The sequence below is a fragment of the Pseudophryne corroboree genome, chromosome 1 (assembly GCF_028390025.1).
Source record: "Pseudophryne corroboree isolate aPseCor3 chromosome 1, aPseCor3.hap2, whole genome shotgun sequence".
Classification (NCBI taxonomy): domain Eukaryota; kingdom Metazoa; phylum Chordata; class Amphibia; order Anura; family Myobatrachidae; genus Pseudophryne; species Pseudophryne corroboree.
In genome coordinates, this window is record NC_086444.1 from 819,684,149 (window position 1) to 819,704,183 (window position 20,035).

Consider the following 20,035-nt stretch of genomic DNA (forward strand, 5'->3'; position numbering starts at 1 on the left):
GCATTCAGGACTGGGTCCTGGTGACCACGGATGCCAGCCTGAAAGGCTGGGGAGCAGTCACACAAGGAAAAAATTTCCAGGGAGTGTGATCAAGTCTGGAGACTTCTCTCCACATAAATATACTGGAGCTAAGAGAAATTTACAATGCTCTAAGCTTAGCAAGACCTCTGCTTCAAGGTCAGCCGGTACTGATCCAGTGGGACAACATCACGGCAGTCGCCCACGTAAACAGACAGGGCGGCACAAGAAGCAGGAGGGCAATGGCAGAAACTGCAAGGATTCTTCGCTGGGCGGAAAATCATGTGATAGCACTGTCAGCAGTGTTCATTCCGGGAGTGGACAACTGGGAAGCAGACTTCCTCAGCACGACCTCCACCCGGGAGAGTGGGGACTTCATCGGGAAGTCTTCCACATGATTGTGAACCGTTGGGAAAGACCAAAGGTGGACATGATGGCGTCCCGCCTGAACAAAAAACTGGACAGGTATTGCGCCAGGTCAAGAGACCCTCAGGCAATAGCTGTGGACGTTCTGGTAACACCGTGGGTGTACCAGTCGGTGTATGTGTTCCCTCCTCTGCTTCTCATACCTAAGGTACTGAGAATTATAAGACGTAGAGGAGTAAGAACTATACTCGTGGCTCCGGATTGGCCAAGAAGGACTTGTTACCCGGGACTTCAAGAGATGTTCACAGAGGACTCATGGCCTCTGCCGCTAAGAAGGGACTTGCTTCAGCAAGTACCATGTCTGTTCCAAGACTTACCGCGGCTGCGTTTGACGGCATGGCGGTTGAACGCCGGATCCTTAGGGAAAAAGGCATTCCGGAAGAGGTCATTCCTACCCTGGTCAAAGCCAGGAAGGAGGTGACCGCACAACATTATTCACCACATGTGGCGAAAATATGTTGCGTGGTGTGAGGCCAGGAAGGCCCCACGAAGAAATTTCAACTCGGTCGATTCCTGCATTTCCTGCAAACAGGAGTGTCTATGGGCCTCAAATTGGGGTCCATTAAGGTTCAAATTTCGGCCCTGTCGATTTTCTTCCAGAAAGAATTGGCTTCAGTTTCTGAAGTCCAGAAGTTTGTCAAGGGAGTACTGCATATACAACCCCCTTTTGTGCCTCCAGTGGCACTGTGGGATCTCAACGTAGTTCTGGGATTCCTCAAATCACATTGGTTTAAACCGCTCAAATCTGTGGATTTGAAATATCTCACATGGAAAGTGACCATGATGTTGGCCCTGGCCTCGGCCAGGCGAGTGTCAGAATTGGCGGCTTTGTCTCACAAAAGCCCATATCTGATTGTCCATTCGGACAGGGCAGAGCTGCGGACTCGTCCCCAGTTTCTCCCTAAGGTGGTGTCAGCGTTTCACCTGAACCAGCTTATTGTGGTACCTGCGGCTACTAGGGACTTGGAGGACTCCAAGTTGCTAGATGTTGTCAGAGCCCTGAAAATATAGGTTTCCAGGACGGCTGGAGTCAGGGAAACTGACTTGCTGTTATCCTGTATGCACCCAACAAACTGGGTGCTCTTGCTTCTAAGCAGACGATTGCTAGTTGGATGTGTAGTACAATTCAGCTTGCACATTCTGTGGCAGGCCTGCCACAGCCAAAATATGTAAATGCCCATTCCACAAGGAAGGTGGGCTCATCTTGGGCGGCTGCCCGAGGGGTCTCGGCTTTACAACTTTGCCGAGCTGCTACTTGGTCAGGGGCACACCCTGGCTGAGGAGGACCTGGAGTTCTCTCACTCGGTGCTGCAGAGTCATCCGCACTCTCCCGCCCGTTTGGGAGCTTTGGTATAATCCCCATGGTCCTGACGGAGTCCCCAGCATCCACTTAGGACGTCAGAGAAAATAAGAATTTACTTACCGATAATTCTATTTCTCGTAGTCCGTAGTGGATGCTGGGCGCCCATCCCAAGTGCGGATTGTCTGCAATACTTGTACATAGTTATTGTTACAAAAATCGGGTTATTATTGTTGTGAGCCATCTTTTCAGAGGCTCCGCTGTTATCATGCTGTTAACTGGGTTCAGATCACAGGTTGTACAGTGTGATTGGTGTGGCTGGTATGAGTCTTACCCGGGATTCAAAATCCTTCCTTATTGTGTACGCTCGTCCGGGCACAGTATCCTAACTGAGGCTTGGAGGAGGGTCATAGGGGGAGGAGCCAGTGCACACCACCTGATCCTAAAGCTTTAGCTTTTACTTTTGTGCCCTGTCTCCTGCGGAGCCGCTATTCCCCATGGTCCTGACGGAGTCCCCAGCATCCACTACGGACTACGAGAAATAGAATTATCGGTAAGTAAATTCTTATTATATATATATATATATATATATATATATAGCTAAAACTCTCTGCGCATTTTAAATCTGCCCCACCTGCAGTGCGACATGTCCCTCCTTTTTATTTCCTCCCACCACTGAATCAGCCCCTAACTGATCATTCCTGCTCTGTTAATCTATTAATGGAATGGACTTGTGGTCTAGTTTCATGTTGATGTCTTAAAGTGCTGTCATTTGTTTTACTTTTTTTTTTACTGTTTTTTTTTTACTGTTAAACAGAGCACACTATATAGCAAATTTGCTGATGAACTTACAGATTATGACACAAGGAATATACTTGCAACACCAATTATGAATGGCAAAGATGTTGTTGCAGTTATTATGGCAGTCAACAAAACTGATGGTCCATTCTTTACTAAAAATGATGAAGATGTAAGTATTTATTTTCTTCCCTTTTGAGGGCTGCTTCTCATAGTATTCCCCGCTATACTGTATTTGCTATATTATTTTGTCTTCTAAACATCAGTTTCTGAATTCTTAAGTGGCCTTGTTTTGATAATGTCCATAAGGTATTTCATTTATTTTTGTTTAGTACTCTCTCTCTCTTAATATTAGATATGAATATATGAATAATTAGATATGAATATATGAATAATAGATTCTGGTTTTTTTTTTGTTTTTTTACCCATATAGCACTAGCTGATCTGCCTGTAGGCTGCCTCATGTACTGGCTACGGTTACAGCCAGGAAACCTTTGTCTTGATATATGTATTTTTATAAATCACACATGAATTAGGTACAGTTAGCAAAAGCCAGGGCGCTTCCTGCACAAAGGGCCTCCTACTCATTCCTACTGTAAAAAGGAACTATGGCCCTCATTCTGAGTTGATCGCAGCAGCAAGAAAGTTAGCAATTGGGCAAAACCATGTGCACTGCAGGGGAGGCAGATATAACATGTGCAGAGAGAGTTAGATTTGGGAGGGTTATGTTGTTTCTGTGCAGGGTAAATACTGGCTGCTTTATTTTTACACTGCAAATTAGATTGCAGATTGAACACACCCCACCCAAATCTAACTCTCTCTACACATGTTATATCTACCCCTCCTGCAGTGCACATGGTTTTGCCCAATTGCTAACTTTCTTGCTGCTGCGATCAACTCAGAATGAGGGCCTATGTACACCATAATAACAGTTACCAAACAGTTTTTGCCTCTACCAGCAAAATACTTTTGACAGGTATACAAAGTAGCAAGGTTTGCAGTTGCACAGACTTATGGTGGGTACACACTGATAGATAGATCTGCAGATCAATTGATCTGCAGATATATCTATGGACGGATCGGGCAGTGTGCTGTGCACACACACTGCCCGATCCGTCGGGGAATGACGTCATCAACTGGGCGGGCGTGTACACACGCCCGCCCAGTTCAGCTGTCAATCACCGCCGGCTGCCGCAGCTTGTGTACAGGCGGGCGGCTGGTCTCCTGTACACACACAGCGATGCGCCAATATATCGGTAGATATACTGGCCGTCGGTTGTGCTGCAGGGCCGACACAATATGTCTGTGAACGACGGAGTTCACAGACATATCGCCCATACACACTGGCCGACGGACCTGCGATATATATCGGCCGTTCAATAGAATGGCCGATATATCGGCCAGTGTGTACGGACGGGCCTGAAGAACATATAGGGGGTAATTCAGACCTGATCGGTAGGGTGCGTTTTTGCAGCCCTGCGATCAGGTAGTCGCCGCCTACAGGGGGAGGGGAAATGTTCTGTGCATCAGCAAGGCAACTGACAGCAATGACAATTACATTTACAGGGTCCAGGGGGCTCAACTGAGATGACATTCCAGTATATCTACTAACACCCTGTCCTTGGTGTGAAGGTGCCCCTTGCCACCACTGCTCTAATGCCCCACAGGCTTCAGCAATTTTTAAGTATGTTTTATTTGTTAAAGATGATTAAGTGAGAGAGCAAAGTGCTAATCTAAAGCACAGTCGTCTCTCTCACCTGCACCCGTGTGACAGCTAATCTTACCAGGCAGGACTGCGGGCATTTTGACTACTATTTTTAGTATTACTATTTATAGGAGCTTACTCAGCTTCTGACCACCACTTTATCCCACTTGTATTATGAAAGTAGGAGACAGTCCAAGCTTTATTCTTGGTCATGTGCTACACTGTGTAGAGGAGTTATAAGTAAGTAGTAGTTCCATTGCATTATGATATTATGTGATCTCACATACAGTATGTTATGGGTGTGTTACTGGATATACTCCTGTAAACATTGATATATTCATGTGATTATTTTGTCTCTCTACCAATACATTCACATCTACATACAGTATATAGCAATACCCTATTTTATCTGGGTGACATATTTCAGCATTCATATGAACCAACAACTTCCTTGCTCAGTTAACTTGGCCTCGATTTACTGATGTAGAATATATTTTAAGCATTACTTCATGGGTCAAGAGATACTTTATTTATTGGCCATCATGTTTATTACTGAAATAAATAACCTGGGCTCAATTAAATAGTTTGCCTTTTACATCAATTAATTTAGGCTAGGTTCATTAAGTCATAAAGTTGTAGTGAACACAAGAGTAATATTTCCTTTAAGAAATGGGTCACACTGATTTATGGAAGAGTATATTTACGTCATCTTTTGGAATTGGTTTAGTTAATATACAGCACCTACTGTAAATAAATATTCTGTTCGTTATTATAATGCATTTTCACAGTAAGCTTTGCATGTATAATCCAGAGAAAATTGTGTAAACTGACGAATTAAAAATGGAAGCCTTCATACAATTGTATCCTCCAGAAACATTTATTTATTTCTATTGCACTAGATATAAGACAACGGGAAGCAGTTACCTTCCCGACGAATGGGATCCCGGTGCTGGATATACCGACACCAGGATCCTGAGGGAGTACACTATCCCGGGTGGAATGCCGACATCAAAATACCGACAACCGTCATCCCGATTGTTCAGACAGCAGGACGCGCTGCCGTCCTACCGCGCAAGGGAGGGGGGTTTAGGTTTAGGGAGCAGAAGGGGAGGGGGGGATTTAGGGTTAAGGAGCAGAAGGGGGGGAGGTTAGGAATCAGGGATGGGAAGATTAGGGACCAGGGACGGAAACTTAGGGTTAGGGACCAGGGACGGAAACTTAGGGTTAGTCACATAGAAGGGGACATTAGGGATAGGCACCCAGCAGGGAGGGTTAGGTTTAGGCAGCGGGGAAGGGAGGTTTAGGGTTAGGCACCAAGCGGGGAGGGTTAGTGTTAAGCACTAAGGTTAGGCACCCACAAGGGAAGGTAAGGGTAAGGAAAAAGTGAGGGTTAGGGGACTTAATGTGTGGCTGTCGGCATCCCATACATCAGTAACTCATACTGAACCCAAGACAACATGTAAGCTCAGGGACATGGTTTACAACTGTAGATATACAGCAAAACTACTGTAAGATACAAGTCCAGCAAAAATTAACAATTTGAGAAGGTCTTGATTGATTCAATCATTTGGATACTCACGCTGTCATGCAGGACTAGTTTAAGGTTTATGGGGGCCCCAGGGCAACTAAATAGTGGGGGTCCCTACCAATAAAAAAGTTAAAATTATATAACACTGATGTTGTTAAAGATATAAGGCGGGATGTAATAGCGTCCAAGTTTGCCGGAGGTGTGGGATGCAGGTCAATCTCGGATGTTTTTTTAAAGTGACAGTTATTTACGAGGCATGGTATTGCCTTGTAAATGACTGCCGATTTAAAAAAAGTCAGATTTCGGCCGACATCCTGCACCTCCGGCAAACTCGGACGCTATTACATCCCGCCTATAATATATAAATATTCCCAGCATGACTAAGACTAATGTATTGAGCAGTTCCCAATATGCCACACAGAACCCTCAGTTCACATTATGCAACAGTGTCCCACGCACTGATGATGTAGCTATTTGTGGGAACTGGGCCCCTGGGTGACTACGCTGTCTATCCTTTTGTTCGGCCATCACTATTCATCTATGTGGTTATTAAGACCTGTTTAGTAGCAGGAATGGAGGAAACAATGGTTAAGGAATGCGTTTAAGTGATATGACAGATCAGGAGCAGATTGGGATGGAAAACCAGCCTGGGAAATTTATGGAAGCAGCCCTAATGGGGCGGGGTCTGTTGTGGGGATGGAGTCTATTTGGTTGGTGGGATTCATCCTCATAGGGTCTCATTCTGAGTTGGAAGCAGTTGCGGCCTTCCTTGCATCTTTTGCTGCAGTTGCATCTGTGACTTTAAGCTAATGACGCTTCAGTGTCCTTCCCTGGTGTACATCCATGCATCCAAAAATGCAAGGACAGACTGTCCAGACTGCCCACTGTCAGTGTCTATAGATGCTGCAATGATGCTTTATGTGTCTTTAGCTGCCACCACCTGTCCCACCACCACTTTCACCAGCCCTATGCTAGGTGCATATCATCCCTCTGATTATGGCCTCCATTGTGAGCAATTCAGTGTCTCTATACTGAACCACTTTCAGCAACACGCCCATACTATGTTATATCTGCATCTGATTAGCCAATCCCCCATAACCACACAGGAATTCCCAACGCATTTCTAATACACTTCTTAGTGCGTGTGTCTATACGCACACCATCGCGGTGCATGCATGGTGCAACTCAGATGCAAAACATTGCACAAGAACAAAATAAAACACACTGGCCCCCACAGGAAATAACACACACATATTTGGGCCCTACAGAAAACAATAAAACAAATTGGCTGCAACAGGAAAAAAATAAGTAAATGTATAATAAACTTTTGGTATTACAATTTGTGTGTCAAATTTCCACTGCTGTGTGAAAGGCCCAGTGACACCAAGAGGTTTTTATAATTATTAGATGTAACATTTATGCAGCGCCATAGTTGCCTACCCTCCCTCATTCTGCAGGAGACTCCCTGAAACAGCAGCAATCTCCCTGACTCCCTGAATAGACCAGCAATCTCCCTGATTACACCTTACTCCCATTATGTAGCTATTACATTCTTGGGGGGTGGGGGAAAGAAATCAGAGATAAATACATTCAAATGGGCTCATCAGTGCCATTTCCCTGCATTGGTTATAAGGCACAATGATCCCTATGGCTACATGCATTTTAAATAAGGTTTCTTCACTTACAGTATATGGAACCTCTTGTAAAACACAATACACAAACAAATCCTGCAAAATATAGGAGTCTTTTCTTCAACAAATAGATCTTACTAACTTTGGGGCGCATTTACATTTAGATGTAAGTCATTTTCATAACACGCCTCTCCGATGTAGCAGTACGCGCCCATGCTTTTAGTTGTTACTTTCACAATCTCCCTGAAATGCTTTTTCAAAAGTAGGCAAGTATGTGCAGCACTAGCATATTCCATTGCACTTTCTTTCAAAGTCAGTCAGGGGCAGATTGGAAACTGAAAGTGGCTCTGGAAAAATTTGTAGAAGTGGCCTCATATGGGCAGCAAGGGTGGTCTTCAGTATGCCGGCGGTCGGGCTCCCGGCGACCAGCATAACGGCGCCGGGAGCCCGACCGCCGGCATACCGACACTTATTCTCCCTCGTGGGGGTCCACGACCCCCCTGGAGGGAGAATAAAATAGTGTGGCGCGCGTAGTGCGCCACCGTGCCCATAGCATGGCGAGCGCAGCGAGCCCGCAAGGGGCTCATTTGCGCTCGCCACACTGTCGGTAAGCCGGCGGTCGGGCTCCCGGCGCCGGTATGCTGGTCGCCGGGAGCTCGGCCGCCGGCAAATCGTAGTGAACCCGGCAGCAACAGAGGTATACCGTGTAACCATGGCAGCAGCACCACTCCTCACATGTCATATAACAAATCAGGCCCTACAAGCGCAACGACCAACCGGGAATCTTCCCTCTGACTCCTATGGCCAGTCCACCGCTGACAGAGATACATGAATAACAATTTAAAATGTATTTATGACATGTGGCATGGCATAGTAATGTTTTACTTGTGTCCATACAAACTATTACATTATACCTTCACACATTAGACAAATATACAAATAAATAAGGCCATACAGTATGTTCTGGAACACTCCATTCTTTTTGGTTTCAGTAACCAGTTGTAGGACAAATGACAGAAAATTAATGTCATTAACTAGAACTAAGGTTATGCAGTCTATATATTAACTCAGTAATTTATTGCCATTGCCATACAGCATATGTGTAACATGTACCGTATTTATACCATAGATAACCTTTCATTAGGTATTTGAAGTATTTTTATTGAAATAAATAGAAAACAAATAACCAAGTCTTATATAAATTTACTTATTGTGTTTATTTATTTGCAGGTGTTTTTGAAGTATTTAAATTTTGCTTCATTAAATCTGAAAATCTATCACTTGAGTTATCTACATAACTGTGAGACACGGCGAGGCCAGGTAAAGCAGCTGCAAAGTGCAATAAGAAAGTGGTTCCGTTATATACATCAGCATGTAAAAACGATACGAAAATGGTATTCTGTTTTATGGACTTATAATTAACACTATATATATATATATATATATATATATATATACATATACACAATAAATATAGGTGGGTGCTTGACAGTTATCTGACTGTAAAGTTTTAGAAGTCCAACACAAAACTTGCTCACTGATCTTACTACTACTAGGATTATTGTCTGTTTGCAGTATTGGTACTGCAGCTCCCCTTCTGTCAATTAAACCTAGGATCCCACGAGTCCTGAACAATCTGTCAAAGTATTTATTCACAAACACAAATACATTAAATTGTGTTAAAACCAATGCCAAGTTTCTGAATATGTGAACTAGTTAGCACTTGGCATTAGTACAATAGATCAGTGACACCCCTACTTGCATCAAGGGCAACCACTGGGAACATCAGAGGACCGTGTCACCAGGCCACGCCCTCATCAGACTTTTATGCATTATAGAGTACTCCCTATCTGTTTTAGAGATATTAGAGATAAGCAGTCCGGATTACCTTGAATCCGGACTCACTGGTCAGAGCCTGATCTGATTCCTGGCTCAGGTCTCAGGGGGTTCCCGCCTGGCTCGGATTTCAGATTGATGTTGAACGACATCCTCCCGGCGTTGGATTCTCACAAGTTTTGGATTCCATATAAGTAGCCACGGCAGGGACTCGGTGCCATTTCACTCCAGTCCAGTCACGCTTCTGCATGCTGCGCTCTGTTCTGCGGTGTCAAAGTGTGCTGCTGGGGCTGTGTCCATCTCTGAATTGCTGTGCTGCTGGGGCTGTATCCATCTCTAAGCAGCTGTGGTGCTATCACTGTGTCCATCTTTAAGGGGCTGTGCTGTCACTTTGTCCATCAAAGTGGCTGTGCTGTGTCCACCCACAAGATGTGTCAACTGTCAAGTCCCCTTCGTCTAATTCCTTTTTAGTGGTGCTATTGCATTTGTACTGTTCTGCGCATTGCACCTCAGCACGCTGTAGTAGCCAAGTGAGTCTGCGTAAAAGCGGTAAGTGTGAGCCAAGTTGCCAATTTTCAAAAATAAAAATTGTTGTATTTGTTTGTACTGTGCACTGTACCCTTGTACTCTGTGACAATGTTTCATAGATATGCTGTAAACTGCCGCGTGTTTGTGCCGCTGCTCTGTCGCTTAGTAACCAGCCATCTCGCTGAAGCCTTGGTGAAAACAATATTGTGAGCTGTGAGGTGGTCAAAATTGTCTGGAAATTAATGTTATTGAGGTTAATAATACTATAGGAACAAAACAAAAAAAGGCCCAAATTATATGATTTTAGTTATTATTGTCAATTTTTACAAAAAATGCAAATCTAAATCCAAATCCAAAACCAGTCACGGCGGTTTGACAAATCCAAAACTGGTCGATGAGTCAGAGCCAAATCCAAATCCAGTAAAAATGGTCTGGCGCACGTCTCTGATTATATAATACACACACACACACACACACACACACACACACACACACACACACACACATTCGCACACATAAACATACACAAAAATTTATATAATAATTCTCCTAATAATTTGCTTCTGCAACATTTATTTTTTCGTTTGACCAGCAGCCTTAGCTATCGCCCCAGGGTCATGCAGTCCTTCTCACACAGAATACACAATACCTTCCCAGACAACTGAGTAGGGGTCCCTCTTGAGCATAGATGCAATGATACATAGCCTATATTTTATTCCCTGATAAGCCAAATAAAATAGTGAAGATTTTTTTTTAATCAAAATTTGTTCCATGTTAATTACAGAACAACCAATCATATAGACAGAGAAAATTCTAAAATTTACTAATTCTGTTTAGTTGAGATCACCTAAAAATGTTATATTTACAATGGACTGATGCATGTGTGTGTTTGTATCTATGTATGAACACATGTGGTCTTCCTCATCTTTGCTGCGTCTCATTTGCACGAGCGAACGGATCGTAGCAATGACTATTCGCACCAAGCTGCGACTAGTTGCAGGTCGTGCACGCACAATACATTACTATGGAAGTGAGTGCATACACACGTGTCTTCGCACATACACATGCACACTATTCATGGCAAAGATGAGCTAGGACTCAACTGTATATGTAGTAGCTCCATAATAGTACATTTAAATTTCTCTGACAAATTCAACCTGCTGGCTATAACAGAAACGTGGCTCACAAAATCAGACACAGACCCCCCCCCACCCCCCACCCCCCACCCCCCCGCCATACTGTCACAGATTCTAGAGATAGCCCTTGATGAAGTGGATCCGCCTACTCATCACACTACATGTAGGCTCAGATGCCAAATATGGCACTCTGAATCAACAAGACACCTACAAAAACTGTCACGTAAAGTATAACGTCAGTGGTGTAAATCTCGGAATCCAAGTGACTTCCTCACATAAAAGACCACCTACCACTCCTATGGTAAACATACTTCCAATCTGTCATCTCATGCCACCAACCCCGAGAGTCTTTTTAATACATTTAAATCGCTTCTTAACACGGCCCTCAAACCCCCCCCCCCCCCCCCATTCGCTGCTATCTGGCACAAGAGCCTAGTCTCCTGTGCTTATCCCAACCTTAACTAAAATATGTAATCTCTCTCCCTCTACTGGTGTCTTTCCTTCTCTGTTCAAGCATGCAGTGATTACTCCCATCCTGAAATAACACAATGCAGGGCTGAAACTAGGATTCCTGTCACCCGGGGCAAGGCAGTAATTTGGCGCCCCCCACCCCACAAAAAAAATGTAAATAATAAATAACATTTTTTAAATAAGTGTGCCGCCTACTGCTGTTTGTTGTATTTTTTGAGACATTGCCTCCAATGGAGGGCATAGGCCATAACTGGATGTCTTTTTTTACACTATATGGAGTGCCGCCGACTATGTATTGCTATATATATATATATATATATATATATTTAGTCCTTGGTGTCCGGCACCCCTAAACAATGGTAGCAATGGCCCAGGTGCCCTCTGTACTAAATAGTATATTGTCAGGTGTCACATCATATAAGCCAATGTTACGAGGCCCGTAGCCCAGAGGGGCAAAGGAGAGGCTACATGCCCCAGTATACTTGTAACACTTCAAAAGACCTGTCTGAGTGGCGATATATTTATATATCTATATGTTTATAATATATATTTATATAAATTATATATATATATATATATATATATATATACAGGTTGAGTATCCCTTATCCAAAATGCTTGGGACCAGAGGTATTTTGGATATGGGATTTTTCCGTATTTTGGAATAATTAGATACCATAATGAGATATCATGGTGATGGGAACTAAATCTAAGCACAGAATGCATTTATGTTACATATATACTTTATATACACATACAAAAATAGACATATCTATATATATATCTATATCTATATATATATATATATGCATATACATATATACACATACAGTATTATATACATATATACACATACTGTATATATAATGTAAATAATAAAAAATATATTATATATATATATATTATATATAATTCATATATATATATATATATATTAATGTGGGATACTGGTTTAAAAAAATTTTTACATGTCAGTGAGCCAGTCACAGTGTATATTGGCCCTCATTCCGAGTTGATCGGTCGCAAGGCGAATTTAGCAGAGTTACACACGCTTAGTCTACGCCTACTGGGAGTGTATCTTAGCATCTTAAAAGTGCGAACGAAGTTTACGCAATATTGCGAACAAAAAAAACTTAGCAGTTTTAGAGTAGCTCCAGACTTACTCTGCCTGTGCGATCAGTTCAGTGCTTGTCGTTCCTGGTTTGACGTCACAAACACTCCCAGCGTTCGCCCAGACACTCCCCCGTTTCTCCGGCCACTCCTGCGTTTTTTCCGGAAACGGTAGCGTTTTCAGCCACACGCCCATAAAACGCCGTGTTTCCGCCCAGTAACACCCATTTCCTGTCAATCACACTACGTTCGCCGGTGCGAACAAAAAGCCGTGAGTAAAAATACTTTCTTCATAGCAGAATTACTTAGCGCAGTCGCAGTGCGAACATTGCGCATGCGCTCTAAGCTGATTTTCACTGCGATGCGAAAAAAAAGAACGAGCGAACGACTCGGAATGAGGGCCATTGTACTCTGCAGCCAGCCAGGCTTTTAGCATGTTAGCCCCGGCCCCCATTGCTGATACTATGGTGTGGAGGTACAGTAGCCGCAGCAGGCACCTACTTCTTTGGTGCGCATGCAGGGTTTGCTAGTTAGGATGCGGCCGCGGCACCAGAGACTCCCGCCTCCGGCTCCGTCCTCTCTCTAGCCGGGTGCGCTCGTGTGACGTCACATGCACGTGCGACGTCATGACGTCACATGCACGTGCGACGTCATGACGTCACGCGCGCGATGTGCCGGCGTCCGCATCCCGGAAGCACAGGGAGCCGCGTCTAGTGCTGCTGGCTCCCTACAGCAGGTCATTTGCTGTCGGGGAGCCAGCGGAAGCTATTGTTACACAAGAACTGGGCTCATTAGCGCCCCCTACAGCCCAGCACCCGGGGCACGTGACCCCCTAGCCCCCCCCCCCCCCCCACACACACACACACCTTGTTTCGGCCCTGCACAATGTTAACAATGCGCAAAGGGGGCATAAGATGCCGCTGGCACAGCCCTACCCCCACCAGTATAAATATTAACAGACCTTGCTGAGTGAAAAATGCGCCATTTGCGGGGGCGGAGCTTCTTCCTCAGGCAGCCAGCACACTGCTCAGCGCCATTTCCTCTCTCTCCTCAGCTGAAGAGACAACGCTGGTCCTTTCCTCCACTTCTGACAACAAGTACAGGGTGCAAATAAGGGGGCACAAAGCGTTTGGTGGTGCATTACTAGTGTGAATTACTGTGTAAAAGCGCTGTTGTCTGTGGGCATTCTGTATTCACAGACATTACATACTGGCGCTGGGGTTGTGAACTGGCTGCTCCTATACTGTGTCTCTCTGACAGATTTTGCTGTGGGTCTGTCCCCTTATAAGTCCCAGTGTGTCTGTGAGTGTGTGCTGTACACGTGTAAGGCATGTCTGAGGCAGGGAGTTCCTCCCCGGAGGAAGGCATTTTAGGGAAACAGAAGTGTAATGTGGTGGCGCTGCCGGCACACCTAGAGCCTGCATGGGTGAAAGAAATATGTGACAGTATGCATCTTATTAACAGGAGGTTAGATAAGTCTGAATCTCAGGCTGAATGCTGGAGAAAATCTGTGGAAGATGTGATTTTTCAGGACTCAGTTCTTCCTTCTGCAGGCGGCCCCTCTGGGTCACATAAGAGACCATTTGTGAATACTGATACCGACACAGACTCTGATTCTTGTGTCGATGATAGTGACTCTAGAGAAATAGATCATAAATTGGCAAAAAATATACAATATATGATTGTGGCTATAAGGGACATGTTGGAAGTTACAGAAGCCTCGTCTGTACCTCAGGAAAAGGCTTATTTATGTAAGGAAAAGAAATCCAAAGTCACGTTCCCTCCTTCCCACGAGCTAAATGCTCTGTTTGCAGGGATGTGGGTGAATCCTGAGAAAAAATTTCATATTCCTTAGCGGATTCAGGTAGCTTACCCTTTCCCAGCAGAGGACAGGAAAAAATGGGAATCGCCCCCTGTGTTAGACAGTGCACTATCCAGGTTGAAAAAGAAGGTTATTCTCCCTGCACCTGGCACGGCTTCACTAAAAGAGCCGGCTGACCGTAAGATGGTAACTAAATTGAAATCCATTTATGTTGCCAATGGTACACTGCTCAGACCCACTATTGCCTGCGCGTGGGTCAGTCGCGCTATTGAAAAATGGTCAGACATCGTGTCATCAGAAATTGACACGGTTGATAAAGATGAGATACTCCTTAAGTTAGGGTATATCAAAGACGCTGCTGCGTATATGCTAGAAGCGATGAAAGATATTGGACTCTTGAGTTCACAAGCCACTACCATGGCGGTATCAGCTAGGCGGGCATTGTGGATTCGCCAGTGGAACGCGGATGCGGATTCCAAAAGAAACATGGAGGCTCTCCCATATAAAGGTAAACCTTATTTGGCGATGGTCTGGATGCGTTAGTCTCGGCGGCTACCGCAGGTAAGTCAACGTTTTTGCCCTCTGCACCTGCACCGGCAAAAAAGACCTATCACACACACATGCAGTCCTTTCGGCCCAATAAATACAAAAGAGCGAGAGGTTCCCCCTTCTTTGCAGGAAGGGGAAGAGGAAGGGGAAAGAAGCCCACAGCGGCTCCAGGTTCCCAGGAGCAGACGTCTACCCCTACTGCTGCCAAATCTTCAGCATGACGCTGGAACTCCCTTGCGGGAGGCCGCTTGGGTGGGGGCACATCTCAAACTGTTCAGCCAAGGTTGGATTCTGTCTGGCCTGGATCACTGGGTATGGCAAATAGTATCCCAGGGATACAAGCTGGAGTTTTAAGACGTTCCCCCATGCTGATTTTTCAAATCAACCTTGCCAGCTTCTCTTCCAGAAAGAGAAGCAGTAACAGCGGCAATCCAAAAATTATGTCAGGACCAGGTCGTAGTCCTGGTGCCTTTGCCGCAACAAGGGGAGGGGTTTTATTCAAGCCTCTTTCTAGTTCCGAAGCCGGACGGCTCAGTCAGACCGATCCTGAACCTAAAATTTTTTGAATCTATACTTGAAACGGTTCAAATTCAAGATGGAATCACTCCGGGCAGTGATTTCCAGTCTAGAGGAGGAGGATTACATGGTGTCGGTAGACATCAAGGATGCTTACCTGCATGTTCCCATTTATCCTCCTCACCAGGCCTATCTGAGATTTGCGGTTCAGGATTGCCATTACCAGTTCCAGACATTACCTTTCGGTCTCTCCACGGCGCCGAGGGTATTCACCAAGGTGATGGCGGAGATGAAGGTCCTCCTTCATCAAAAAGGAGTCAATATAATTCCTTATCTGGACGATCTCCTGATAAAGGCGAGATCCAGGGAGCAGCTGTTACAAAACATCACGCCCTCCCAGTCGATACTCCAACAACACGGTTGGATCATAAATTATCCAAAGTCACAATTGGAACCGACAACAAGATTGTCTTTTCTCGGGATGATTCTGGACACGGAAGTTCAGAGAGTATTTCTTCCGGTGGAAAAGGCTCTGGAATTCCAGAAAATGGTAAAACAATTATCGAAACCATCGAGTGTGTCGATCCATCAGTGCATTCGGTTGTTGGGGAAGATGGTGGCGGCCTACGAGGCGATACAGTTTGGCAGGTTCCATGCTAGAGTATTCCAGTGGGACCTGTTGGACAAGTGGTCGGGATCCCACCTTCACATGCACCGAAAAATAGTCCTGTCGTCAAAAGCCAGGATTTCACTCCTGTGGTGGCTACACAGTCCGCACTTTCTAGAGGGACGCAGATTTGGGATTCAGGACTGGGTCCTGGTAACCACGGATGCAAGTCTCCGAGGCTGGGGAGCTGTCACTCAGGGGGAAAGCTTCCAAGGAAAATGGTCAAGTCAGGAAGCCTGCCTTCACGTAAACGTGCTGGAAATGAGAGCCATTTACATGGCCTCCGACAAGCGGTACATCTTCTTCAAGATCATCCCGTGCAGATCCAGTCGGACAATGTAACAGCAGTCGCATACATAAACAGGCAGGGCGGAACGAAAAGCAGAGCAGCAATGGCAGAGGTGACAAAGATCCTCCTCTGGGCAGAAAGGCATGCAAAAGCTCTGTCAGCAATTTTCATTCCGGGAGTGGACAACTGGGAAGCAGACTTCCTCAGCAGACACGATCTCCATCCAGGAGAGTGGGGCCTCCACCAAGAAGCTTCGCAGAGGTGACAAGTCTTTGGGGAGTTCCTCAAGTAGACATGATGGCATCTTGTCTCAACAAGAAGCTTCAGAAATATTGTTCCAGGTCGAGAGACCCTCAAGCAATAGCAGTGGATGCGTTGGTGACCCAGTGGGTTTTCCAGTCAGTGTATGTCTTCCCTCCACTTCCACTGATCCCAAAAGTTCTCAGGATCCTAAGAAGAACAAGGGTTCGAGCAATCTTCATTGCCCCGGACTGGCCAAGGAGGGCTTGGTACCCAGATCTTCAGGAGTTGCTTATAGAAGATCCTCGGCCTCTGCCTCTTCGCGAGGACCTGCTGCAGCAGGGGCCGTGCGTGTATCAGGACTTACCGCGGCTACGTTTGATGGCATGGCTGTTGAGCGCCAGATCCTAGCCCGTAAGGGTGTTCCAAAAGAAGTAATTCCCACACTTATTCAGGCCAGGAAAGGAGTAACGTCGAAACATTACCACCGTATTTGGAGAAAGTATGTGTCTTGGTGTGAATCCAAGAAGGCTCCTACAGAAGAGTTTCACTTGGGACGTTTTCTCCATTTTCTGCAGGCTGGTGTGGAGGCGGGCCTCCGATTGGGGTCAATCAAGGTCCAGATTTCGGCCTTGTCAGTGTTCTTCCAAAAACAATTGGCCTCTCTTCCAGAGGTTCAGACCTTTGTGAAAGGCGTTCTGCACATCCAGCCTCCTTTTGTGCCTCCAGTGGCACCATGGGACCTTAATGTGGTGTTGCAGTTCCTTAAATCGGATTGGTTTGAGCCTCTAAGAGAGATAGAGTTGAAGTTTCTCACTTGGAGAGTGGTGATGCTTTTGGCATTGGCATCCGCGCGGCGGGTGTCTGAGTTGGGGGCCTTGTCTAACATGAGCCCTTTCCTGATTTTCCATGAAGATAGGGCAGAGTTGCAAACTCGCCAACATTTTCTTCCAAGGGTGGTTTCTTCTTTTCACATAAACCAACCTATTGTGGTACCAGTGGTTACTGACACGTTCACTGAGTCAAAGTCTCTAGATGTGGTTAGAGCTTTGAAGATTTATGTCGCTAGAACAGCTCGAATTCAGAAAACAGAGTCTTTGTTTGTCCTGTATGCTCCCAACAAGATTGGGTGTCCTGCTTCCAAGCAGACTATTGCACGTTGGATCAGAAGTACGATTCAGCAAGCTCATACTACAGCTGGATTGCCGTTGCCGAAGTCAGTGAAGGCCCATTCCACTAGGAAGGTGGGTTCATCCTGGGCGGCTGCCCGGGGGGGTCTCAGCATTACAAATTTGTCGAGCAGCTACTTGGTCGGGGTCAAACACGTTTGCAAAATTCTACAAGTTTGATACCTTGGCCGATGAAGACCTCAAATTTGGTCAATCGGTGCTGCAGGGTCATCCGCACTCTCCCGCCCGTACTGGAGCTTTGGTATAAACCCCATGGTCAATAAGTGGACCCCAGCATCCTCTAGGACGTATGAGAAAACAGGATTTTAATACCTACCGGTAAATCCTTTTCTCCTAGTCCGTAGAGGATGCTGGGCGCCCGTCCCAGTGCGTACTTTACCTGCAATTTAGTTATACACAAGTTGTGTTATGTTAGTTTCAGCTTGTTGCTGCAATTGATTTGTGCCTGTTGGCTTGTGTTATGTTGATTGCCATGTGTGCGGCATGGTTGAGGTGTGAGCTGGTATGTATCTCACCACTAGTATTAAAATAAATCCTTTCCTCGAAATGTCCGTCTCCCTGGGCACAGTTCCTATAACTGAAGTCTGAAGGAGGGGCATAGAGGGAGGAGCCAGTTCACACCCATTGAAAAGTCTTAAGAGTGCCCATGGCTCCTGCGGAACTGTCTATACCCACATGGTCAATAAGTGGACCCCAGCATCCTCTACGGACTAGGAGAAAAGGATTTACCGGTAGGTATTAAAATCCTGTTTTTACTAGATCTTTCTGCTGCTTTTGACACTGTTGACCACTCTCTTCTCATACAAACACTACAATCCCTAGATCTTCAGGACACAGCCCCTTCATGGTTCTCATCCTATCTATCAAATCGCTCTTTCAGTGTTCAATTCTCTAATTTCAGCTCCTCTTCACTACCTCTGTCAGTTGGAGTACCACAAGGCTCAGTTTTAGGTCCTCTGCTTTTCTCAATCTATACCTCATCTCTTGGTAAACTAATCAGCTCTTTCAGATGTCAAGACACAGGGTACCAGCGCTGGCTGTAAAAATTATAAAAAGACGGTTTGCTGAATATAAAATAACAATTTATTAAACCATTAAAAAACAGGAATCGATTCCTATAATCTGATAAATAACACTTGTGATCATAATCTCTCCCTGGATGAGATGTATTAAAAATCCACTGTTCTCTGAGACATATGTTGTTAAGGCTAGGACAATCTCCAGATGGCACTCACTGTAGCAGAAATAGTTACCAGTTCCACAGTAGATGTATATGATAGCATCAGCTTTAGGAAGAGTCCATTGCTAGCTGCAGGTGTGGATCGGTCTTTGTTTGTAGTAATTTCCCAGTGATAGGAGCAGTGTCCAATTGTAGCCAGAAGTGTCTTTCAGATGTCAGTATCATTTGTATGCTGAATTGCTGATGATACTTAAATCTATTGATCCTCCTCAGATTTGTCACCATCTGTATTGGTCCGTGTCACTGAATGGCTTTCTGTCATTTAATCTTGGATGTCATCTTGCCACCTCAAACTCAACATTTCCAAAACAGAATTAATTATAATCCCACCAGCCAAGAGTAGTTACCAACCTCATATCTCCATAACTGTAGACAACTCGACAATCTACCCTACCCCACAAGTGTCATCCTTGATTCTGATCTGTCCTTTGTCCCACACATTCATTCAGTCTAAATCATGTTACAAGCTTCTAAAAACATATCTAAAATAAGCACAAAACATATAGAATAGTGGTGGATCAAGGGCGATACGACACCTCAATATAATAGTAAAGATTATACCAGACCAATGCAATTCTTGATGTTATGCTTCTGTATTGGTTTCCAAACATTGTAATTTCTCACAGGCAAGTACTACATGGAAAAATAAACAACAACAACGTGTAGTATTGTTATGAAGTGAATTGAAGCAAAATCTTCCTTGTGTTCAGGAAACAGAGGGTGGTGATCCACTTTCTTATGATAGGTGACAGTATAGAGTCTCACCACCGCTATGTACAGATAGATGAGCGTACCGAAAACTCACTTGGAGTATGTGGTGCAAATACACTTAAAGGTTTCTTTTATACCAAAGACTTCATAGCAAATAGAGACTTGACCACAGAATCAATAATACTGAATACCCAACTCACTTGTATGGCGGTTGGGATCCACATATAACGGTTTCTTTCTAATGCAATCCCACACAGGGTAGTCATAGTAAAAGCAGATTTGTTCCAAAACACACTATTTCAAAATATTAAAATGAATGATTAG

The 20,035-nt window shown here is 44.8% G+C and overlaps 1 protein-coding gene across 1 annotated transcript in view; it reads left to right on the top strand.

Moving 5' to 3' along the window:
- The window catches only part of PDE6B (phosphodiesterase 6B), a 132,622-nt gene that overhangs the window by 9,282 nt on the left and 103,305 nt on the right, over positions 1-20,035 (top strand). Inside the window, exons 2-3 of the mRNA XM_063919537.1 lie at positions 2,562-2,714; positions 8,637-8,726. Of these exons, the coding sequence (XP_063775607.1) occupies positions 2,562-2,714; positions 8,637-8,726 (243 nt within the window). The remainder of the gene's footprint in view (positions 1-2,561; positions 2,715-8,636; positions 8,727-20,035) is intronic.